The sequence below is a fragment of the Lates calcarifer genome, linkage group LG2 (assembly GCF_001640805.2).
Source record: "Lates calcarifer isolate ASB-BC8 linkage group LG2, TLL_Latcal_v3, whole genome shotgun sequence".
NCBI lineage: Eukaryota > Metazoa > Chordata > Actinopteri > Centropomidae > Lates > Lates calcarifer.
The window spans coordinates 7,124,301-7,150,742 of record NC_066834.1 but is presented as its reverse complement, the minus strand read 5'-3'; the positions used below and the strand labels follow the sequence as shown (position 1 = coordinate 7,150,742).

General features: G+C 40.5%; 2 protein-coding genes across 2 annotated transcripts; one reads left to right on the top strand and one right to left on the bottom strand.

Moving 5' to 3' along the window:
• The first annotated feature begins 6,916 nt into the window (after nucleotides 1-6,916).
• scg3 (secretogranin III) lies at nucleotides 6,917-20,119 on the top strand. Its single transcript, XM_018683614.2, has 12 exons — nucleotides 6,917-7,379; nucleotides 8,235-8,287; nucleotides 8,458-8,500; nucleotides 8,693-8,920; nucleotides 10,203-10,345; nucleotides 10,689-10,847; nucleotides 10,936-11,164; nucleotides 11,532-11,648; nucleotides 14,614-14,697; nucleotides 15,293-15,403; nucleotides 16,473-16,562; nucleotides 19,198-20,119. Exons 1-12 carry the CDS (start codon nucleotides 7,277-7,279, stop codon nucleotides 19,314-19,316), a joined length of 1,479 nt encoding a protein of 492 aa, XP_018539130.1. The 5' UTR covers nucleotides 6,917-7,276; the 3' UTR covers nucleotides 19,317-20,119.
• A 102-nt stretch (nucleotides 20,120-20,221) lies between these two features.
• On the bottom strand, nucleotides 20,222-26,410 carry lysmd2 (LysM, putative peptidoglycan-binding, domain containing 2). The gene is made up of 3 exons (XM_018683615.2): nucleotides 25,967-26,410; nucleotides 24,290-24,642; nucleotides 20,222-20,977 (listed from the first exon to the last, which is right to left on the bottom strand). The coding sequence occupies exons 1-3, from the start codon at nucleotides 26,210-26,212 to the stop codon at nucleotides 20,926-20,928; spliced, it is 651 nt and encodes a 216-aa protein (XP_018539131.1). The 5' UTR covers nucleotides 26,213-26,410; the 3' UTR covers nucleotides 20,222-20,925.
• Between the last annotated feature and the right edge of the window lie 32 nt (nucleotides 26,411-26,442).

The window sequence follows — 26,442 nt, the reverse complement described above, 5'->3', positions numbered from 1 at the left end:
CAGTGCAGAAGAAGTCCAGTTTTATGTCTCTGTCTCCTCGCAGGAACACAAAGCAGACAGACCACCCACCTACCGAGCACCCATTTGCACTCACATACTTGCTGTCAGCCAGACACACACACACGCATACATACACCAGGTTGGTTATGTGGTTTAAATGTTACTGGACATTAAGGTAAAGGTGGCATTCATGTCATTAACTATACACTTCATTTACTTCTGTTGCCCTTTGTACTTTATGTCTCCTGCTGTTGGACAGCACCACCAACTGATTCCAGCCTCATTAATCACACAGTCAGGACATGAGAGAGAATGAGATAAAGTGTGTCAAACACATAATTCATGATGTAGATAAATTCTGATTAGAGAGCTGTTACAGGAAGAACAGACCACACATACACACATGCTTACATCTTTTGATGTTGCTCTGGGGTTTGACTGCAATGGGATTTCAGAAGCTGATACAGTCTCTATCTAACCTCAAAAAGCCTGTAGGAAAACTCAACAGTATAGTAGTCTGGCACAGCATATGCACATGAATCAAAATGTATGTGGTATCACGTATGTAGTTTTGGTCTATCATTATATGATTAGGTCAGACTCAGCACAGTATATGCCATAAACCAAAATTCACTCTAAGCAGACTTCTGCTTATACTGTCCTGTAATTGAGTGCATTACTCTTGAAAGGAATAGTCCGACACTTTGTGAAATACGCTTATTTGCTTTCCAGTTGAGAATTTAATAAGAGTCATTCAACTTTCATGTCTGTACTCTAAATATAAAACCAGAGCCAGCAGCTCCACCATAGCATAGGATAAAGACAGGGAACAGCTAGACTGCCTCTGTCCAAAGGTCGATAATATCTCTCTACCAGCACCTCTGTAGCTCACTAACTCACGTTATCTTCTTTTTTGTGGTCTCCTTCTCTGTAGCTTCATATGTAATGGACAGACATGAGAGTGGTATCATTAGTCTTACCCCTCGGCAAGATAGTAAATATGTTCCTTTAACCCTAATTACCCTAATCACACTTTAAACCTAATCTTAATATCAAAAAGAGGTAGTTTGCCACATTAGTATTGCAATAAGGTTTGGAGACACACAAGAGACAGATTGAGGCAGCATGGCCTAAGACATGCTGACTTTGTGGGATACTACAATTCCCATGATGCAACCAAGAGCTTTTTTTTTTACTTTGAGCCCAAACTGCCTGCAAAATCCACATCTTTAAACCTCCATGCCCCAAGTTTGAAACACAGCAAGTTTCTCCAGGGCCACAGAAAACATTACATTTAATTTTCTTACTACGGTGTTACACTCAAACTGGTTCTGAGTAGTGCAGTTAAACAAGAGCACACACACACACACAACTCACAAACAAAACATGAAACACATGTATCTTCTCAGCGTGGAGGAGGGTCGATGGACTAAAATGGCCTGTGGCTCGATGAACTCCCAGGGATGTCATCCAAAGGAATCAGAGGCAGAGGAAAGAGTCAGCAGTAACATCACTTAATGTCAGCTGGTTTGAGAGAGGCCTAACTGTTTATTGCACCACTGGGAGGTCACATGGTTGATCCCCACTGCAGGCCATGTGACCTTTCAAGATGTTCTTGAGGAACACAGAACTGTTGGCCCATTCTCAGTGACTGCCTGAGGGTGGTAAAATTTTCAGTACAACTGAAAACATAGGTAACTATAAACTTCAGATTTGGCAGTGAAACAGATGTGCAGGCGAATTTTCCACACAATTAAGTTTCATGATTCCAATTTGCATGCAAACAAATAACAGGATAGCTGAGAGTTTGCTTTTTGTACATTATTCAGCCTCTTTTCTGGTTCTTTATAACTTCTTTATCTTCTCTTCAAGTCTCCAGTGTGTTTAAGAGGAAAGCATAGACCCCTAGTGGTGAAGTAACTTCTAACATAGATTAATATTTCACTGAGGATGATGCTCTCCAGGTGACATCTATCAGTCATAATACAAATTAGCAGGAAATCCATATCAAGGTTTATCAAAGGGATTTCACTGTGTTACAGCTTTTTTTTTTCCTCTGCCATCAAAATTGTTGTTCAAGTGGAACAAAGAAAGCACTTCAAATGCCTAGCCCATGTACACAGGCCTGGTGACCACAGATAGCAATCAGAGTAAGGGAACGAATTGCTGCGTCCACACAAAGGGTTCTTTCTTCCAATAAACCAGAGGGGTTGTTTGAAAACGCTGAAGAAAAGAAACATCCCCTGCATTCTTTCTGAAAAGGGGCTGTAAATAGATGACATATCAAAAGTTTTCCCTGCTCTGGATTTCGTCTGAAATGAATCCTGGCGGTCTTTGAAGTCCTACAAACAGTTTGCCTCTGGGTCTGATATAACGAGAAAACTTATGTTCTCCCATCATTGCCTTATTCTCTGGAGACAGCCTCTGTTTAGACCTTCCCAAAAGAGAGTCAGAGGGCACTTTCAAACATCAGAAAAAGATAAATAAATACCATGTCAACCGTGTGCCCCACCACTTCTCCACTCAAACTTACACTCATTTTACTCACACGGTTTGTTTTTTCCTCTAATTTAAACCAACTACAGTTGCATGTCAGGTCAGGTGCACATCTCAAACTCTGAGAAACTTCTGTCATCAACTTTCCAGAAATGTTAAACAGTGTTTTAGATGGTATGTTGAAAGTACTCAATGGGAAACTCCAGATTTTACATATCAGAGTCTGTTTACAAATCTTGGTGGATCATGTCTACACATGTGATAAACTGCCTTGAGTGATTTCACTTGAGGGTTATTTGGGGCTACAAGTCTAAAAATGAAGAAAGATGGTGGGTGTGGAGTTAGACAGAAATGGAGCAGTCTTGTACTCAATCAAGTGAGCGGTGACTTTTATTGGGCAGCAATGAAGGTAAGTGTTAGGGCCATGAAGTCACGAGCAAAGGTTTATAGACATCAAAACATGACAAAGACAGGTAATTGTTGAACACGTTATCCAAAAACTACAAGACTTTGGAACCTGACTGCTGGAATCTGACCCCATTCAGCAAAAAAAGTATTAGTGAGACTGACCACTGATACTGTGTGATAAAGCCTAGCCCACAGTCAGTGTCCCATTTCAACCCAAAGTTGTTGGATGAGGCCTCAACCTGAGCTCAACCAAATATGTGCATCTGTATGATGTTAAATTTTATCAAGAGTTAGCCAAACCAAATGTAATGTGAGAACAAACTGTGGTATAGTCAGTAAACATGTAATGGCAGGATATTCGTTACATATTGCACTTCTTTGCTAATAAATGTCCTGGTCAAATTACTTAAACATCAAAAAAAGGAAAGCTTATTCCCAACACAACAAACAACAAACAAAAATGCTGATGGGCCAGCTGAAATAAACAAAATAATGGAAGCCACTCAGACCAACCCACAAAGGGCCGTAGGATCAGGTGTCTTCCCTCTAACCTAAATCAGCATCAAAACTAACTTAAAAGAAATAAAGCTGCAAGAACAGGACTACTGGACCCATCAGAAAACCAAACAAAACAACAACAAAAAAACTCAGACACAGACACACACTGCTGCTGCAGTGGCTGGCAGCAAAGTAAGTCACAGTCCCTGCCCCCTCTTTAAAGACTCCCTCTCAATCAGACCACATCAGATACACCTGAGGGAAGAAGACATCATGAGTCAAGATGGCCTGCAGCTGCAAAACTGCAATTCATCAAACGTCTATTTTTGTTCCACACTCTGTGTAGAAAAACAAAGAGGGTTATGATCCGTTTACACAACCGTGGGAGCACAAGACAAACTGACACAAACCTCAAAGTGCTTCCTGATGACAGTGAGTTTTTTTTTTTTTTTTTTTAAATAAGGATCGGATGTTCTGTCTCAACCATGTGTTTGACAAACTCTGCATTTTAACAGAGATGCATCAATTATTTGTTCAAATTCAGCAGTTACAGCTCTTATATTTTTTTGATGGTGCATTATATTTTGTTTTAAATGCTAAAAAAAAAACATAAACCAAGTATTGCATTTTGTTCTAAGTTGTAAACATACAACTTCTGTGTAAAAGAAAGAAAGAAAGAGAAAATGAACTGGTGCAGAATTTACAGGGGGAAAAGTATGTGAACAAACCAAGCATGCAATTACACCCAACCAGTTGTTTACAAGAATTTTTTTAAATTTTATTTATTTTTTTTTTTTTCTTAATATATTTTCTCTCAGGGGTGGAAGCTGACAGATAAACTATTTTCTTCCATGGAATAAATTGTGTTTTATTTGTTTACATGTTGGCATTTTATCAAGATGCTTCTAGAGGAAACAAGCAACAGGAGGGGTGGGTGTAATTACAGCTATTATACACAAGATGTCAGTAGTATAGCACACTTTGTGCATGACAGACATGGAAAATATCAGTGGGGAAAAATCAAATATAGATTGGGATTGGTGGTAGAAATAGTCACAAAAAGAATCTGTGTAAAGCTGAGGAAAATAACTACTGCACAACCTCAGAATCTCCACTCTTTTGATCAGTTTGGTGATTAATAGTTCTTTGGATGATTACATGATATCCCTTGGAGGTGTCCTTTGTGTTCTTACTAGATACACTAGAGTATCTGGAAGGCCGCCTCTTGGCAGGTCTCCTGTTCTTAGACTGCTGAGGCTAGCAGAGGACAGGAAGTATAGTCATCCCACAGAGGGTGGCAAACATCCCATCCTGCACTGCACAGGACACAGTGATGGGGCAGAATTAATTCTACAACCTTAAAAGTATGAACAATTTTCAGAGATAAAGATGACAATGATACAGTAAGTCTATATTATTAGAAAGTGTCACAAGTTTTCTTAACTGATAAACTGAGGGAAGACAAAATATTAGAAACACTTATGATTATTCTACAACCCAACACACTTGTGCAAAAATGATAGTACAGTTTTGAAGTTTGTGGTGTTCAACTTTTTACAGTGAGAAAGGGGTGTTGGATTATCCTTTAAGGCTATTGTTATTTCATCCACCCCCTATATGAGTCTGTAAATACTGTTCATTATGCTCTTGGAACAAAGCTTCCTACCATTAACCTTTCATTGTTCATTCTGTTATAAGTGAATACAGTGCTTACTGCTCTATGAATGTTGTTTATATTGTGTACTGTGTTTCCTTCTTCACTCACTGAACATTACATATGATATTGTATGACAGCAAATTTTACTTTACATCCTTTTAAGCCTCTACACACCCACACAAGTGTTTTTAATTAGGATTAGACCTCTTCTCAGGACTCTGCAGGCGTGTTCAAACTGAACTGAATTGACTTCTTCCTGCTTTTGTCTTGCATCCTGCACAGCTTCGACCTGACTGGAGGTCTAATCAGCCAGTCATTGAAAGCACCTGTGTTGGCATGAGTTGCTTTTTACGTTGCAGGAAAAGCACAGGTGTATAAAATTAAATTAATGATGACTGAACTCTGTTTTGCTGCTGGTGTTGTACATGCTGCTTGAACTGAAATTATTAGTAACACCTGCTTTTCTTAATGTGAAAGCCAATATTTCTGCTGTGAGAAAGGAGTGTTTCATCATATCACATGATAGAGCTTGGCATCATCATATTGTATTGTATTCTACTGTGAATGTACCCAAGAGCAAGCTCAATTGGAGATACACAAACCAGTAATGGCACACAGCCAGCCAACAATGATACTAAATCTTAACAGTGCAAAAGCTAACAAAACTTCACTCCTACATACTGTGCGGGGAAAAGAACAATTGACAATGAACAACACTAAACCACAGCAAAGTTCACTCTGTTACTGGAGGGAAATGTGTTGATATCAAGCGTCCATCACTAAAGCTCTTTACAGCTCATCATAATGACAAACAAATGCATGGTGTGAAGTGAAGCAACTCCCCTGAGAGAAGATGTGTCCATTCAATGACCCTGGCTGTATTTTAATCTCAGACATAAGGCTGTCATAGGCCAGAGGATTAACAGTGACGTGCCACATCATCTAAATCATAATGCTCTATCATCCGGATGGCCTACTGTGTAAGAGTCCCACACCCCACCCTTCCTTTCACACATGTTTTTTAACATGTGACTTTAAAACCCCTACAGGAAGACCTTTCTGTTGATTCTAAAATGGGTACAATAGATGACCACCAGTTAGGATAAGAAGACCTTTAAATAAACAAAGTACTTCTCGGTATCTCCCTCTGCTAAAGCCTAATAAAAAGAGGGAAATTAAACTCATTTTGCTGGGAGCCTCACTCTGGGACCTGAATAGGCCATTGGAAACTGGACCTAATAACACCTGCAGAATCAGACGTAAGCTTACATCTAATTAGCAATACCTCGAGCTTATGAAAGCAAAGTGGCCATAAAACTGGCCTGATATATCTCCCCTCTTTGTTTATGTGTCTAATTGTTTGCCGTTTTAATAGCGGTTGCTATTGACCGGGCAGTGGAAGATCTACAACCATGACGCAGGTTGAGTGTGACGCACGAGATGGGTGGATTTTTCTGCTCAAACGCTGCAAAAAATAGGCAACTCAGCATTTTGTTCAACCTGCTGTACACTTAGCAATATCATGGGGTTAACAGCAAATGATATAAAATAAACGCTGCGTACTTCGAGCGCAGGGTCACCTGTTTACTCTGAAGTTTTCCTGCAAAAAATGGTTTTGAATTATGGTGTGAGAGGACAGCTCTTCTTTTTTCATTCTTTATAAATTCTTAAATCTTTTAGATATATGTGAAATTATTTTTTATTGCTTTCGTTTTCCATGATTAAGAATGAAAACATTTTAAGACTCAGCAGGCTCTGAGATGTTTTTGTAAGATGGACACTTTTTGCAGTGTTCTCCTCCTCTTCCTCCTCCCTCTCCTCCTCTGTATGGACAGAGGGGGCAGGTCTTGTTGTAAAGGGCTCTATTACTGCCTTGGCAGGTGATGCTGTAGCTCACACGGGGCTTGGAGAGCCTCCCTGCTTATCTGGTTATAATTATAGAGAGGGTGACCTGGTTTCAGCACTGTCAACAGCTCCAGTGCACAGCGGAGATTTGACCAGCCTAACCCACCCCGCCCGGTGCGTGCACAGAGCGGGTACCTACAGGGTGCAGCCTCCCGCGGTAGTTTCAGCACCAGCGGCCGGCTGGAGCGAAGCGGAGCTGTCCACACGTTCAGCACTTTTTCTCTCCGGAGGAGGGAACCATACAACGGGCGAACAAGACGGCCAGGAGATATCTCCCTCCTGGACACTTCGAGTCAGCTTATAACTATCAGAATGGCGTTGAAATACGTTGGCGTTTTCGTCATTTTCCAGCTTCTAGCCTTGAATGTAGTGAGCCAGATATCTGCCTTCCCCACACCTACAGCTACAACGGATGGTGAGTTCAAGTGCATCGCCTGTAACCGTGCGATAAAATCCATTGTAGAGATCTTGTGCTGTAAAGCATTTATGCAAGAACACTGTGGAAATGTAAGAGAAAACTGTCCTCGGAGGCAGTCAGTGGTACAAAAGGTGATTTTTACAGATGCCATAAAGTGCAATATGGTCGTTAAACACTCTGTTCAGCGCACATGGTACCTGAACAAAAACTACAAGGTTCACCGTCTAATTACTGAAAAACATCAAATATCTAAAAAGTATCTGCAGAGATTTGAACTAAATTTGACCATTACACGTTGTACACATTGTACAGTACACGTACGGGCAGTTAAAGGCACGTTATTGGACTTTCATAGTAATTTCTCTCCATCTTTGTTTAGGTTTTATAGGATTTTGTTGTAGGTTTCAGGAACTCCAATTTAAATTCAGCTGCAAACCTGTTGACTAACAATATAAAGCAGAAAGCAGCGCCTTTAAAGTTCTGCTCCATCTCAACGACGCCTGGTCGCCTGTTAGGCCGCCTGTGGTCTATTTTCGCCGCAGTTTAATCTTTTGTTTGGTAATCCGATTTAGCTCTGCTTTTGCTGTGGTGAGTTGGGAGAGCAGAGGCGGTCACAACAGTCTCAAAGCTAAAAATGTTTTAAATGTCAATGAAAAAAATAATAAATCCAAATTTAAAATTGTAATTTCTTTTAATAGAAGTGCAGTTTCTCTTCAGAGATTTGTTGCAAAGCCTTTTTATTGATGTGGAGTTAACATTTTGTAACCTACAAAATCTGGTTCTGCTTATGAATAATGAATGAATGAATGTGAGTCAACAGTTTAATTATTACATGCATTTTTTCTGTTGCAGATAAAACTGTGTACAATAGACAGTTGACAGAAGAAAGACCACTACAAGAGCAGGTAAGCTCCTCTTTGTTCATGTCCTAAAGCTAATTTTCTCATCCAATATCCGGCCAAATAGGCTTTATTGTCACTTGTCAAACAACCTGGGTATTAGCCCAGCAAACATTATTAATCAGAGCTTATATCCTGTGTGGAAATTATTTGTTTAATGTTCGTCATTTCCCCAGATTGCTGAGGCGGACAGTGTGAAGGCTGCAGTCCAGTCAGCTGGTAAGAGGAAACCCTATTTTCCAATCAATTAATGACTTTATTTCTGCCTGCTGAGTGGATTCATGTTGCGGCACTTCCAGTAAAACAGGCTTCATCTGTACTCAGAAATAACAACCACATCCATGGTAGAGGAGTTCATCTTCACCACTTGCATTTCCCCAGTTCAGTCATTTGGTTTCTGCTGCCTTTCAGAGAGCAGGCGTCCCACTGCCTCCAAGGACACGGAGTCAGAGCAGGAGCGTGATGACTTGACTGTGCTCAAGACACTGGCCAGTGGCCAGAAATCAAAGGAGACCGCTGAGGCACCGGTCAGGAAGCAGGATCAGTACGTTCCTGATGAATCAGATTCCACCAAGAGCCGACGTCTGGCCGAAGACTACGACTCCACCAAGAACGGGATGGATGACGGAAAGTACCAGGGTACGCACACCTGTCACAGTACACCTTGTTCTAACAGACCCTGTCCTCCTCTGGTAAAGATGCAGTAGGTTAGTTGCTGAATGTGTTGTGTCGTGTCGGAGTCCTTCTGCTTGTGAGACCTTTGCCCCCCATCGCCAAGGGCAGGCCTCGTGCAGCGTGCTTCTGTCTGTCACTGGCAGGCCACTGGGCAGACATTTTAAGAAAGAGTGGGCAGAGAAAACACGTGCATGTAATGGGGATAAGCAGAGACAGATAGAAAGAGTCAAAGACAGAACATGTGCACGCCAGGGAGAAAGATTATCTTCTCCCTCTTAGACTTGACGGTTGTGAAAGCAAATGCTCAGCCACTATGTCTCCTCACAGACTGCAGAAGACTTGTAAATAAATGGGGCTGGATTTTTAGACAACAGCATCACTATGTCATCTCCAGCTCATGTAGAAAATGTAGTAAAAGTCCAAATATGCAACATTTACACAAATCTTTTGTTATCTTGATGAATTTCAAAGTGACATGAAAGAGTTGTGCCCCCAACATGTATACAATATAGTCCTTCAATTACCTTTGACTTCATATTTGTGTGTTCATTAAAAATAGATTTATATATTGGACATCTAAGCTGATTTTTACCCGCAATAGATTTCATCAGCGCACCATATATGCATGTAATTTGATATCCAGTCCAATCATCAGCATAAAGCAAAGTCTCTGAGGTGAGGTGGTGACTCAGAGACAAAGAGCTGAGTGCTACACTTCATTGATTCACACAGCCGGCCCGGCAATGACAAGCAGCTCGTCAGGTTACGCTACATCTAAACTTGGCAAGCATAGTCCGGGTTTTCATTTCTCATTTCCTAGAGTGAGACAGAAATAGGCCTGGTGTTTGAAGGTAAAGTACATCACTGATGATTCAACTCGTCAATACAGGCAAAAGTATTCTGGCACTGTTTATTTTTATTGTGTGTGTGTGTGGAATATGGGAGGCAGCGGGGGTTGTTATGTAAGAGTCAAGCTGTAACAATTGCACATTTCGTACTCATGCGATGAATGCGATGAGAGGACAAATCATTTATTACTGAGAGATCTTCAAGGTCCAGATTTAACATTACAATAGAGACACAGGAGAGGAAGAAAAGATGGAGACGTGAAATCTACAAATTACGCTTGTCAGAAACGCTGGAAAATATTCAAGAATATTGTCACTCCAAAAATTAAACCTTTACACCTCCACACAGCTAATGAGCATGTTTAGAAGGTGATAACATACGTGTTGTCTCCTCTCAGATGACCCAGAGAGCTTCCGTCAGGTCGACGGCACTCCATTGACAGCAGAGGACATTGTCCAGAAGATCGCAAACAAGATCTACGAGGAGGACGACAGAGGGGTGTTCGACAGGATCGTCTCCAAACTGCTCAAACTGGGGCTGGTAGGTTGTGAGTTTGCACTCTTGCACGGTGTTCGATTCAACACAGCGTGTAGCATGACATTTTCTCAACAGGAACTCTTCCGTTCTCTCTCTGCACTCACTGTTTTTCCTCACTGGGGAAGGCAGAGATGTGTGAATTGTGCTTTGTTACTTCTGGTTGTGAATTACTTTTTTTTGACACTCAATAAGTAGTTTGTCAGTGGCCAAATTGCTCCCTGAGGTGGATCTCGTAGTAGCAGTGATATATAGAGGTTTATAATAAGTACATGTTGTTCTCTTCTACCACGTCTTGGTACAACCCACATTGTTCTCAATCTGTCTCTTTCTCTTTGTCCTTCTGTAGATCACAGAGAGCCAGGCAGATACTTTGGAGTACCAGGTGGCTGAGGCTCTCCAGGATCTCATCACCAAAAACGCCAGGAACAACGAGATTGAGGACATGGAGAGCAATGACCAAGAAACCAGGGGAGAGCAGGACGACCAGGGTTCAGACGCAAACACGGTAAAAACCTACAAAAGAGCTATGGCAACGATAACAATAATAAGAATAATGGTGGCAACAATAACAACAAATACTCTTGCATTCCCAGGACACATGGGAGCCACCCAGGCGCCGCTACGATGACGAGGACGAGGAAGTAGATGACGATGAGACTGAGGACGAGGTGGACAGGGATGCAGAGGAAGATGGGGGCGACGCAGCTGACAACACCTGGGACAAAGATACTGAGGAGGGCAATGAAGTGAGCCCTGAAGACGGGCTCCAGGACCTGCAGTACTTCCCCAACTTCTACCGTCTGCTCAGGAGCCTCAACTCGGGTAAGACCAGGTTTAGATCAGCGCCACAAAAAATGATCACTTCACAGTATCCTCCATCCAAAGATAGAAGTTCTTCAGATCAAGAACTAGGACTGGATGGCTGTGGTTGTCATGGCGATATTGTTCTAAAGGATGAGTCAGTGCTTGTTTTGTACGCCCTTGTTTACCCTGACACGTCTTCCCAGGAAGTGCAAATGAAGCACACACACACACATAACTAATTATTTATAATCCTGCCATTATGACCCCCACAGTCAAACACCATGATGTTAATGTGGCCATTAACACCATAGTAACCAATTACCATTGGCAAAACACCAACGCTAGATCTTGGGTTTTGAATTTGTCCTTTGGTTTGCTGTTGCAGATCAGGACACTCAGGAGAGAGAGACACTGATCACCATCATGAAGACGCTGATTGACTTTGTGAAGATGATGGTGAAGTACGGCACCATAACACCGGAGGAGGGTGTGTCCTATCTGGGTAAGACATAACACAATACCAGCACTGTTTATTTATAGTTGAGGGCATTCAGTGCTAGAACATGAGACATGGAATAATATAACAGAAGCCACATTTCTTGCTGCATCGTGGTAAATAATATTATGTATGACAGGCTGATATCTTTAGTGTGACAGCTCATTCTTGATCCTGAGAACAGCCAAGTATTTTGACAAAATACTCTTAACTCAAGGTCAGTTTATTAGCTTTTTCCAAATGTGACATTCACACCTTAAAGTTCTGATGTGATTGAAAGGTTCAGGAAAAAGTCCCATAAAAGCTAGCATTGTAGACCGTGACTTAAGATTATTTTATCAAATAGTTTGTGTGGCATCATGTCATGTTTATATGATCATATTATGTTATTATTTCATAGAATTATGTTGTCTAAAGAAAGCGGATTGCTTTAAATAATCTAAAGAGTTTCTATCTAGAGTTTCTAGTTTCAATTTATGTGTTTTGCATACATTTGCTATGTCATGTTATATATTTATACATATGTCAATATTGTTGTGATATTGATTTCAACCTGCAAAGTTGTTCAACATGTGGATGAAAGGTTCAGAATTTCAGTTTCAGTCCACTGTGTTAGCCAACTATTGTACATGCATTTCTGTGTCTCTGCGCATGATATCGGCTTTTTCATTGTGCTCTCTGGGTGGTCAGGCGAGCTAATGTTTCCATCAGTGGGTGCAGTGGAGTATAAAGCTTGCACAGACAGATTAGTGTCAGGGGGTACCCTACATAACCAGGCTGGTTTTTATGGCCGGCCAGCACATCAGCAGCAAGTAGAAAGGTCAGGCACCTGAAAGGGACAGCTGTCATCACCAACATCTCTCTCTCTCTGTTCAGATGGGACATTCAGTCCCAGACAGAACAAATAGAAATGATTTGCTCTTTTATAAATGGGAGGGGATTTTTGTTGTGCTATTTATATAAAAAATCAGTATTTATATTAGCTATTTATGCTATAACTGCCATTATTGGTTGATGTGTCAATGATTTTTTTATGATTTTTTTAATTGTGAAAAATACCCAGCACAAATTTCTATAGCCCAAGCTGATGTCTTTTTTTCTAACCAATCGATTTCTGAACTAATCATTTCAAAACTAGTCTTAACACTGATCAGAAATACAGTTTGAAGCTAATGGGAACAGGTTTACCATGTGTACACCCCACTGCAAGTGCTGCATCAATCAAGAATTATAACAAAGGCTGACCTATGCAGGCTGTGGAGGGATTAATCAATACTCCTTCAGATGACCCCTAGCAGCAGATAGCTATTGTTTTCATTACTGCTGAGCAAATGGCCACTGCTGACATTACACACCAAACAAAACAGGCCTATACCATTACACAAGTATGTGAGTTTCCTAGGCAACCCCTTTGTCCTTATGTAGTATAGGTTGTGAGGAGATAATGGGATGGATGGAGCACCATTACCTAGCAACATGTTAATGTCCCCCCTCCCCAACTGGCCGTGAGGCTCCGATGAGTCACCCAGGTACACAACTGAATACACATGGCTGTCAATCAGCCCTAATCTGCCCGAGGGTGATGCAGGCCGCAGGATAGTGTGTGTGTGTGTGTGTGTGTGTGTGTGTGTGTGTGTGTGGGTGGGCAGAGGGAGAGGATGAAATAATGGGCTTCCACTGTGCAACAGGTGGGAGGAGGAGGCGGCTTGAATGCACAGAGAAGGCACAGGGGAAAGCGAGATGGTTAGATAATAAGAAATAAAAGGAAGCTACAAAATTGTAATGCTCCTTGATGCTTGGTTACAGCACTGCGTCAGGCCTCAGTGTTTTTCTTATCTCTTTGTTGTCCTTGTGTCCTGATATCTAGATATCTAAACTCCCTTAAGATCTGGACTGAAGTCAGAAAAACTGAAGTGGTCTTGTTCTGTCAGTGCATAAAGATATTTTGGTAAAATTTCAAAAATGCTCCAGTTATAATTCAGTTAACACATCTATTTGGAGAGGTCCTTCTTAAGAACTTCAGTAACACTTAAGTATACTATTACTTGTTTAATACACAAGTATTAACATTTAATAAATGGTGTGTACCACACTGTAATAAATTCTTGAGCAGATACAAGTTATTATTTTTATTTATTCATGAATGTATTTGTCAGTAACTAAAACTCTTATTGTGAGGCCCCCGTAAATGGAGATGTCCTTATAACTGTGTACAACTACACAATAGTGTGTTATGAATCGTGTATTAAATGGTTAAAAAGTTCCTCCAAATGCTAAATAAGAGGACTTGAAGCGTTGATCTCTGGCATGTGTGTATCTCCAGAACATCTGTTTCCACATAATGTTTACCCCTTTGTTAATCCAGACAGGACCAGTTGTCATTTAACTCCCTTTGATCCGTATGATCTGACTGTGTTATTCCCTGAGTCACTTGGATTTGGGCTCTTTCATATTTCCTAATCCCTTTGTGAAAAAACGAAAACACATAACCCCCTGCACTAGATGTTTGTTTTTTTACAATTTAACTAACTCCCAAAATAAATGTAGTTGTTTTTGTTATACATCTGGAACCCTAGCTTTACATTTCAAGAGGTGATGCTACTGATGTTCGTTATATGTGAATCTAGGAAGGAAAAACACCACACCATGTCGGTAATTGAACTGTAAATAAATCATTCCTGTAAGCATTTTTCTTATGCAGTATAAGTAAATTAATTAATTATTGAAGATTACAGTGGAAAAAAGAAGACTTTGTTCATCACTATCGTCACACTCTTAAACCTGCTTCTCATTAATTGGTTGAAACCCCTTTCTAATGATAATCACCCTCTGAGTCACACAGGAACAGCGTGGCACTTTCAAACGCTTAAGAGGGAGAGAGGGAGGTCATTGATTGTCGTGTAAAATGAACTGACGGCACAATGCTGATCAAATCTAAAGTAAATGTTTGGCTTGTTTCACCCACTTGCAGAGAACCTGGATGCTATGATAGCCATGCAGACCAAGAACAAGCTGGGCAAGTCTCTCGGGCCTCCTGACTTCACTGGACCCAATGGTAAACAGCTTTATCATCCTCCAAACATGTCAGACATCAATAAAATAATGGTCAGATGTGATAAGTACATTAGACCCTGGGGACCTACATAGGCTTAACAGCTTTTCAAAGGTTTTTATTTTGTCAGTTATGGTTTAAATATGGTTTGTAGTGTCGTAATGGACAAGGAACAAGGGAAGAGAGAGGGTATGACATGAAATAGAGGTTGTCTGTGGATGTTGTGATTATGTGCTATGCACCTGAACCATGTTTTAAGTAATACATTCTGACCTGGGACAAAGCCAGGACGAAAACATATAACGTTAGTTGTGTTATAGTTTGACATTTTGGGGAATATTTGCTTCAGGTGAGAGGGTCAATACCACTCTCAAATCTGTTCATTAATAATGAAACTACAGCCAGCAGCCACTTAGCTTAGTTAAGCTTAGCATAATGACTGAAAACAGGGGGACAACTGCTACAAATTAAATTAACAACTGCCAGAAAGTGAATGAGCATATTTCCCAAAATGTTGAACTACGTCTATAAGCATCTCTACCAGCAACAGAGCAGCAATTTTCAACACTCCATATACTTTTTAATTTTTTTGCTGTAGGGAAAAACTTGGATGAGGACGACAACACCAAAGCCGAGGCCGCCAAGATGCAGAAGGAATACGAGAACCTGAAAGACTCAACCAAGGAGGAGCAGCCATCAACTGAGACCAGTCAGTCCACTATCCAATCCTGATGACCAGAGGAAACATGAATAGATTTTTGTTTAGTGAATTGATCATTTGCTAAAAATAACTTGCCCCTCAAAAATGATGTGCCTTGAATGTTACATGACTAACATTTTGTTTTAAGTTGGGTTTTTTTTTTTTTTTTTGGCATTATGGTTTTATTGTTTTGTTTTGTGTCAGATGTCTCAAATAAATTCAAAATTCTCAAATATAGCAAATTCTGCACCACATCACTTAAATGAAGCAAAACCTTTTCTTCACTCCACCTCAGTGAAAGGTCATTTCAGATCTTTTGTTTTCACTTGGCAAGGCTGACAGGAAATAAACAACAGTGCGTAGTCCGAGCCAATCACAGTTAAATCCCTGTTTGTCCTTGAACTAGGCCAGTCCAGTAACATTCACAGGAAAGCCTGTCACAGCTGCCATTATTCTCTGCCCCTGTACAGTGTACTGTACCCATTCATCAGTCTAATCCACAACAAATACACACACAGACACACATGCAAAAGAAAAGCAAAATGAAGAGCATAGTGCAGGATTACCACCAGAACCTTCGTTTCAGCAGGAAATGAAGTAAATCCTGAGTAATGTCAGATAAACAGTGTTATCTGTGTGTTAACAGGCTGCACTGAGTTGCATAATATAAAATTTATGGAAAAAATAGGGCATGCGTTATAATCCATATTTAATCTGTGGTTAAGCAACTGTTTTAGCTTGATCTGCGGTTAAATGTTAAACTTGAAGTATATATGTGTCACCTACCATTTTCTCACATTGAGACTCTTACGAAGTCTTTAATATGAAAATCCTGGTTGCCAGTGTTTTCCCATTGCAGCTGAAATGTAAAAAATAATGCAGAAGTCTTGCTGTAGGGAAATTTTTTGGTGTAAATAATTGATAAGCCTAAGATAGCACTGTCATCCTTTAGTGGAAACTAAACTCTTGTGGGTGCTAATGTACTGCAGTAGAAGTAAAGGGAAATTCAATTATTTTCTGTTTTCTAATACATTAAGAGAAGAGAATTCTCACATCTCCTTTTCTTCCTTGCCTTCAGATCAGCCTGGCAAGTCAGAGACTTATCTGGAGGCCATCAGGAAGAACATTGAGTGGCTGAAGAAACACAACAAAGAAGAGGGCAAAGATGGTGAGACATAATCCTTTTTTTTTTTTTACATAAATGAGACAGATCTGAATCTTGTTTTTCTACTTAAAGATCTGTGCACACAGAGGATCTGTTATATCTGGGTACACTAACATTTCCATTTTAACTAGTCACTCTAAACTGTTCTCCCCTCTCCAATCTTGGCTGAGTTTTAAGAGCCTGAACAAGAAAACATCCTCATTTGCAAACCCTCATCTCCTCACCGAGCTGTGGTGGGTCACAGACAGGTCTGACGCTACACACTAAAGAACAGAAAATTTGAAGTCTCTTTTGTTTGCCTTAATTTGCAATTTAAATGAGCGTGGGATACCGGGATAGATGCCTCTCTCCAGATCTCATGAATATGGATAATTCTTGATGAGTCTGTCCTAATTACTCATGATACAGCTGCCTTGTTCAGAGAAATAAAAGTCTGTTCATATATTCCCTCCTACCTGTTCCTCGACATAGGCATGTTTTCAGGTGCAAGTGCGAGAGTGTGAAAAGGAGGTGCAGTCATAGATATTGAACCTGGTCCATAATTATCACTTCTTTTACAAAAACTCTAAAAAGTCATGATAAGACTGTGACATCTTTGTCATCAGTGTCTGCTCATATTTCAAGATGTATAGCACTTGTGAGTGTGTATTTACATTCACTGCCTTATCCATACTGTAAATGTCAGCATTCATAAAGAAGCAGCATATGACCCATAAACTGCACCAGTCTGCAGAGCTGTGAAAACTGTGGTAGTTTCACACCCAACAGTGCTCTCGTCTAACAGGAGATGCCTGCTGTTTGGACTCTCCACAGTGTAAAATCAATGCCCAGTGGTGCTTAATTAAACGGAGGAGAATGAAATGTTAATGAGTTCTCACTATTCAGGCCATTGGTGATCATCACAGTAGGACTTCTCAGGCAAAAAAGCAAAGTTTTAGCTTTTAATTTACTGTTAACGTTCACAGACCTGATCTAATCTGAACCAATCAATAGGTGAATCAGCCTCAAGTGAGTCAGAAAAAACAATTCAAAGACGGAGGAGTTACAGATGAAAAAACAAAGTTTGACCTAGATTTGTGTGCGCATGAAGAAAAAAAGAACCTGAGACTGAGCTTATAGCACTGCAGAGCAGAGGGGAGCAGAGGGGCCGGAGCAGCAGGGAAGTTTTGTTTGGTGCTCATCTCCGACCAGGCTCTATATAGGACACCTCATTAGCATTCAAGTGTGTTGAGTGGTTGTCTGGGACAACAGGAGCCTCCCAGCCTGCCTGTCAGTGATCTGGGCAGAGGAGACAGACAGATAATGGTGTCAAACCAGATGAGTACACACACAGACAAAATATGCCTCCTAAAATCACCCAATTTTCCCATAGCAGGACTCTAAGTAGCTAAAATGATTCAGCATCAGGACTTAGATTTCTAGCAGACCTTGTACCATATCAGAATCAGAATCAGACTTTTATATTAAAGTGCTCTCTACATTTCTCCTCATTACTCTCTATATATTTTCTTTTTCTTCGTAGAAAGTACAGCTGGTGGAGAACAAAAGCCTTCTCAAGCAAAAAAACAGTGTCATAGTAACAGAGTCGGAGATGGGCCATTTATTGTGTTTACTCTACTAGAAGCACCCATTAGGACAATCTCAGCGGAGTCTGTGTGTGTCTGTGTAAATGTGTGGATATGTGTGTGTGTGTGTTTGTGCATACGCCTACACACTACACAGATTAGCCAGAGGAGCAGATGGACATAGAGGCAACATCCTGGTTTTGGCTCGTGGCTCCTCACAGCCAAGATTGAGAGAACCGGTGCGGCCTCTAATCACATTCTGTTAATCCCTCACTCACGTCATGTTTGTCATCGGCAAAGCAACTGTATCTCGAAGCAATGCAATAAATTGTTGCCGCTGTTGCGTGTAATTTGGAAGGCACAGAAGTTGTTGTGTGACTTCTTGGCTGTCCTCTATCCTTCTGCTCCCCCTGTATTCAGAGTCAGTTAGAGCAGGGAGAGGTGGTGCAGCAGCTGTTTGTCTGCACTCGGAAACTCATTTGTTACCATGATGGATAATACAGCATTAGGTTGTGTTCATCTCCAAATATAGCCACATCCTATCGCAGCCTTATGGTACTCTGTTAAAAGATAATGACTTGTCTGGAGCAAGGTGAATACAAATGGTACTTCAGAAAAATAGTTGAATGAAGGTATTTTTCATAGATATATTGAGCTCTTTCAGTATATGAGAAGTACTTTTGTTATGTTTGTCTATTGTCTTATTCGTAAAATGTGTGTCAAGATGGATGGCTCATGTACTGCAAACCAAATCTAATTATGGGTACAAATAAATTAAGTAAGGAACCATTGCATTGTAAGAAGTATAACTTGGCAATTGTGTTTGGCCCTCTTATTTCATGCTTGTATGTGGTGTCTTCTTAACCCCAGACAAATGTGCTAACTCTGACCTCAATCCTCCATGATAAAGAACGACCGCACCAGATTACAGCTTGTTTGGGTGTGCTGTCTTAAGGAGACAGTTCCTTCAAGATTTTGATGTCTGATCTCTCCTTCTAACCACCGTAGCTTCATGATCCTTCCCATCTGGGTCTCTGGTTTATAAACCTGTGATTCTTTGTTTGACTTTCCAGATTATGATCTGTCCAAGCTGAAGGACTTCATGGACCAGCAGGTCGACTCCTACATTGAGAAGGGCATCATTGCCAAGGATGAGGGCGACACCATCAAGAGGATCTACAGTAGCCTGTAATGCTATCATCCATCCCCCAACCCACCTCTGGCCTAAATCACAGGACTGAATATGAAACTAAGCTCTCCAACATACAAAACACTGACAGTTATTTCCCATGGCATGGTAAAGTATATACTGTGTATTCAAAACTACCTGCTTAGGGGAACTTGTTTACCCTCTCAGACATTCCCAATATCTATCAAGAAAAGGAATTTAAAAATACTATCAACAAAACAGTAAATTTACTCCTTACAGCTCCCTAACTGATCATATTTGCACGCCAAGATTGCAGAGTAATAATCACTAGAATAGCCTATTATTGAGAGAAATCAAAATATTTTATGTAACAAGCTCACACGTCCAACTAAATGCTAGCATTTACTCCTACCTGACTCCTGTGAGAAATGAATGTTATGAGAGTATGATGCCGTAGCTTTGTCATCAACTACTTTTCCAAAACATTTTTTTGCAACAAAATACACATATATCAAATTGTAATCATTATGTGTAACCTGTCTTAGCCTATTATCCTAATTTTTTTCCAGCATATATGTAAAACCTTAATGTACTCTTGCTTTTTATTTACCAAAAAAATATATTTCTTGTGTTATCATGTCGGTGCCCTTTGTACTCTTCTGTTCTGTTCTGCTGTAATTCCTGGGGCCCACTAGGGGGCGATGTCTGTATCATCTACTCTGCATGTCTCTGTGAGTTCAAAATTTACATCTCTGTAGAGACACAAGATGAAGTATTTTTAAATGTAAATATTTGTGATTTTTTCCTAAAAATGTAAAAGCAATTAAAACATTGCCTTTTCTTTACCTGTGTACTTAACTGTTGATAATGAAGCAGCACCAACAAAACACCAACGACAGACGTGCACAGAACCTGCATTGTCAAGAAAACACTCGAGGTCTTCCACGTCTGCTGTAAATACATATTTATTCTCCAAATAAAACCAAACAGAATTTAAAAGCACAATAAAACAGCTGTTACAGACAGTTCTCCACACACATAAATAATGCATTCACACTTCAAAAATAGAGGAATCCCTTCTGTTCCCAAAGGAAAAAAAAAAAAGCTTCTATGAAGCAAATGCAACAAAGGCTTGAGTCCATCCACCGCCTCTGTTTGGGGTGAGCTCACACAGGCAGGGTAAACACTGATGAGGAAGGCCCGAATATGCTTTCCAATGATACTATTCTAGGAGGGGATTGAGAACATCAGAAGCGGTTAGCAAGTCTAACAAGCTAATCCTTCTGGAATTGCTTAGCGCTCTCTGTGTGTCTGTGTGTGAGTGTATGCGAGTGTGTGCTTATGTGAAAATATGCAGCAGGTGGGTTCTGTACAGCAGCTTCAGAAGCATAAGATGAGTGGATGGGCACATGTGCTCTGATGCTATTTATATCAGATGCTCCTCTGCGCGCCCAGTAAAACCATACAAAACAATAACCATCATATACATTATAACAATTGCATATCAATAAATAAAAGGCAAACATGACACTTCTGTTCGAGGTGGTTTGGTAAAAGCAAAAAAGTAAAGGAAAAAACAAAAGCAAGGACATTGTGGTAGTGTGTGTGTGTGTGTGACTGACACAGGGCTTCAGGTAAACAGACTGATCATTTAAATCTCCTGGTATGACGTTGTGGGGGCCGTGTAGTCCTCCTCACTGCTCCTGCAAATGAGAAGATATACAACCTTTAATTTTTTTTCCATAGTGGAAACACATGAATACAACAGCACATACATACATACATACACACACACACACACACTTCCTCTCTTTCTCCATCTTCTTAACGTCACCATAGCGTCTAGGTGAGTGTGTGAATAATGGATGAGGCTAATCAAACAGCCGTATTGTTCTTGGTCACAGCTGAGAGGTCATCTGGCCAGAAAAGAACCTCTTGCTACAGCACACCCATCAAAAAGTTTTACATTCATTTATTTATTTTTAACTTACCACAATTTTACAAAAGCTACTTAAGAACTGCCAGCCATCACAAGAGGTATTGTCTATGCCTAAACAATTCACAGAGAGGAGTGTAGCTGCTGAGAAATATTAATAATTAGGGGATGAAATATGGAAGGGTCAAAATCAATAGAGGTTGGAAATGAAAGCTTTACATCATAAATTTGCAAGAAATGTGAGATGAGAGAACAGTAAAATAGGAGGCTGAATCAGATCAGCCACAGAGTGGAGGATTTTCTCTGTCTATATTAGACCTCTGACATCCCAAAGGAGCAACAGAATCAATCCTTTAAACCTTCCAAGAAAGGTGAAGAATGGAAAAGGCTAACTGTTCAAATAGATTCCAAAGATATTGAGTTCTCCTAAAGATGCGGTGCAGAGCAAAACCTGTCTAATCCTACACTACTCAGCTGTTTCGAACCACCTTTGAGCAAATTCTAAACTTTACCTTGTCTTTTAGTTTGTCTGTCTGAGACAGTATCTCTATCTATATCTACTGTTATATACTGAGCCAGGTCTTGGTCCATAGAACAACCAGGTGAACAGAGAAGTTTTGATTCCACTTCATGAGGTTATGTTTACGGCATCAAGAATTAAGTGAGTGTTTTGAAACAGCCCAGTTGATGAGATGAAGCTAGCAAACTCAAGGTCTTGTTCTAAATTACTTCTGAAAATACAGATTTTCTATAATTGGTCTATCTGAGTCTTTTTTGACATACTGTACATTTACATATTTAACAACTGAAAATTTTAATTAAAACTTGTTCTAATTTACTTTACTACAAATTTGTTGCGACTCATAAATTTGAACTTGTTTCTTGCATCTTATTTAGCACAAGAGTGTGTGTCTTTTTTTAATCACTCTATTATCCTCATAATCTTTTCTTTTTAATATCCTTTTGTTTGTTTACTATCATTATGTAACTCCTGCTTTGAAAAGTGCAGCATAAATAAAGTTCTTAAATGATTACAATAAATGTAAGTGACAGGGAAGATATCATTGGACCTGGAGTTTGTAGAATCATGTGGCCACATTTTCAGGCAAATTGTCACAATGTAAATCCATAATCATATTATGGGTAGTGATATCAACCTAGAAGATATATTAAAATGTGAAGTCTTCTAAAGGAAATGTATCTGCTATTCCATTACACTATTCCCTACACTTAAAGCTTCAGAGATCTGTGGTTTGTTTCATCTTAGGGAGAAAGCCAAACAGGCATGCGGTCTCTGTTTGCTCTAGGACTGTGTGGAAACAACGAAGTGAGCCTCTGTCTAAACAAACACACTGCAGCTCCACAGGCACAGTCTTAGATGTGGCTGGAGTCAAAGACTGGGCTTAACATAAAGCTCCACTTTGCCTCAGCTGGTGAGTAAACATTTTAAGAGAAAATAGAAACTCTGTCTAACACATTTACTCAAGGCACGTGCCTTTGTCAAACAAAACGCAGATTTAGAGTTACTGGCACATCATAATAAAAATAATAGGAAATGTTATGCAGTCAGTGAACATAGAATATTGTCAGGAAACATTGACAGATAGTGGTCACAATGTTAGGAGTATTTGAAACATGGACTAAGTAATGACTGTTAATTGCATGATCCTAATGAATATAGTCCTTGAAATGTATTTAACAGAATAATTCAGTTATGAAATCTTTATTTAAAATATGACTGAAAGATTTATTGATTTGAGCAATTCTTCTCACGCTGTTCTTGAAAACTGAATTATAATATTACGCTATATAGTGAAAATGCAAAATTGTATTACTCTGTGATTGTATAAGACATAATAGAGGCATGATATGGTATGAACTGTTTCATAGGTTAATATGGTAAAACGCTATTTATTCTTTCGGGAGAAACTGGAACATGAAACATGATTTCATATTTTCATAATAGAAATTGGACAAAAACTGGACAGTTGATGCTGGTGTAGCTGGTGTGGACTGTAATATTACAGTCTGACAATGTTATCCTGAGCTCAGCATGAAGAGCATTAACATAACAGCTGTTACAGTATGAGCCAAATACTTTTAGAGAGCCTGAAGTGGAAAAACAGGGTATGTGTCTGTAGAGGAGACTGCTGCAGTGTGACTCAGTCCTCATTAAACTGATAGTACCAACAAAGCCTGCTTCTCTATGAATGGGTGTATGCCAGGCATCTATTACTACCTCACTATCCGAGCAGACGTGAAAGCGTTCCCTGTCTCAACACGCAGTGTCAGGAAGACATACTCAGGCCTGATTCAGCAAGCCAAATCTCCTGCTTAAATACCTGACTGTTGCATAACTGTGGCATCTGACTAGTCCGTCAGATCCGGAATACCATGATTCTGATCTTGGATCTACCTTTTGTGAGAGCATTTTCACTTTCCCTACCGTTTGTCTGTCTTCCTGCTGACTGGAACTTCTGACAATCACCCCCTGAGCTCAGGGACAAGAATCTGGGCCCCATTTCCTACAAGCAAACTAAGCGTAAGATGATAAGTTAGTTAGTCCCATTGTGAGTCTTTGAGCTGTGGTCATCTGCTATTGGGAAAAGGGGGCTATGAACTGTAACAGCATGGTGGCAAAACACCCAAGCTTTACCTACAGATGCAGGGCTTTATCGTAGAAACTGTACAAATATATACTGCGAACTAAACCCTCTCGAGATGCAACTAACACTCAAAATTTGGCAGGCTGAAAAAATGACTCAGTGTTCACAGTCATTCACTGAGAGAACACCAAACCAAGAAACAGCAGCAGGTATCCATCAACCATTATTCTGAATGTGAGGCAAGAGTCAGCGGCCCACCCAGAATAAACACAATCTGACTGGATGCCATGCTCCGCCAGCACAGGTCTAACTGGACCATTAGGGAAGAGCTGGTCCAGGTGATGTTTTCTAATTCAGTAAAACACCAAAATAAAATTACTGGCAGTGAGCGTTCACAGTCTGGTCTCAAAGAGTGTTATCGTCAACACACAGAAAATAAGTAGCACTCGGCTGGGTGTGTGTGGCCACCTCACCTTACTTCCTCCTCTTTCAGCCTGCGTGCAGCCTGCTTTGACTGTTTAATTTGCAAGTCCAGTCTGTGTAAGAAGTCTTTGGCTGACAGCTCCTCTGGCTGGGGCTGGGGCTGGGGGGGTTTGGAGTCCCCGGGGGGCGGGGAAGCAGTTGGCGAGGGTCCCTCAATATCCTGCGTCATTATACAGGGTGTGTCTGCCTCCTGGCATGCTGCTTCCCCGTCCCCATCAGGAGACTCCAGAGACAGTCCATTAAATATGGAGCGCTTCTCGGACACCACAGGGATGTTGAGGCTGTTCCTCAAGAAGATGCAGTCGTTGCTGAACAACTTGTTGGCTCTCTTGATTTGCTCCATCTGGCATATCAGGGCGACAACAAAAAGGATAGTGTTAATAGGTACTTTTCTGTGAATGCCACCATGACTAGTATCACTTCTGTCTTTGTCCTTTACACTCTACATAAATATAAATGTTAGAAAAGGATATTATCTTTCATCAACATAAAACACTGTTAATATTGTGCTTACCTAACATTCAGCCTTTAAATCTTTTTGATTCCTTGTAAATGAAACAAAAGTAAAAGGCTTTTACCTGATTACCTTCAAGCTCACTGAACCTGTACTGTAAGATTATCTAAGGTGTGTTAGCAGCTGTTTGAGCATGCTAAATTTTGCATTGCTTAATTTACAAAGTCTTTGCATGTAGATTTAGCTTCTTTCCAAACATCAAATTGCCATCTTACAATTTCAAAATGTGAGGAAACTAACATTTAGTGTGCTCAGGGGGTATCCTCCACCAAATCAGGAGTGGATGACTTGTGGCAGGTAATTGTCCAAAGTGTTTTTGTTTTGTTTTTTTAGTATGAAAAAGTAGAATTAAGAATATTTTCTAAAATAAACTCTATCTAGACAGTAGCTTGAAGATTGCTGGATTACTCTGTAAGGCCTTCCTGGGGTAAAAGTTTTGTTGCTGGACCCCATTTAATTATGTTATAATACATTGCAACTTTGTTGCAACTTTACCTGGTTGCACCTTTAGCTGGTGAAGTGTGTGTGCAAACTTGATAAACTTTTCACTTTTGCTCACCTGTGTTTTCACTTTGAAAGTTGTGTGGAGGAGAGCGTGACCTATGATTGTGAGCCATCTAAAGGAAAACCACCTCTCCCCATTACCCACTTCCTTATTTCTAAACAATACTGATCCTGTTGCCTTTAGTGAGCACAAACCTTTCACTTCATTAGTGATGGCACATGTTTTGAAAATGGTAGTAAAATCAAGAAGTGAGTTAATCCCAGTAAACCCCTATTCCCACTAGGTGAAGTGAAATACAGAAATTTTGTGTTGGGTCACATCTCTTTCCAGGATGCTGAAACTCCTGCTGTTGCAACACCAGCATAATACTGACTGCTCATAGACTTAAATGAGGCACTTTGGGAGTCAAGTTTACTTTGGTCCATTGATTGATTTTAAAGAGAACCAAACTATGGTGTGCTGACAGATCAGCGCACACAGAAGTAAACATGAAATGGCAAATAGGTGTGATGTTGTGGTTGGCTCCTCTTGAAAGTGAATAGACTAGTGATACAATGTATTACCCCCTGATTTCATAATCCATCATCTTCTTGTCAAGATGAACATAAAGACCAAACTAACATTGCAGTGGTTGTGTGGCAACCTTACCGTAACACCGTATTTGAGAGCAATCCCTTGCAGGGTATCACTGTCTGTAACCCGATGCTCAATGTATTTCTCCCCGAGGGAGGCCGTGACGCTGGCCGTGCTTCCGTACGACCGAATCTTGGTCCGGGCCAGGCTCTGGGACAGTTCGCTCTCTGACTCGGAACCGGACCTGGACCGAGGGAAGATGGGCTGGCCAAACCGTCCTCCTCCATCCCGCATCGGTAGGACGGGCGAGAACTCCGCCATCTTCTCTTGAATAAATAAAGAGCCCGCTCGCCTCTGTTTGTTTTAACGCTCCAGTTGACTCGCAGCTGTACAGTAGATAGCTGATTCAAGCGGCAGGGAGATTCCCATCCCCGGTCACGTTCGGCATGTCAACCCAGGGGATAACAGACATGTTTCGGAGACCACTACCTCACGGCTCGCTTTTGTCATAGAGCCGTTACGTTGACGTGAAGTCGTACAGAGCGTCAGAA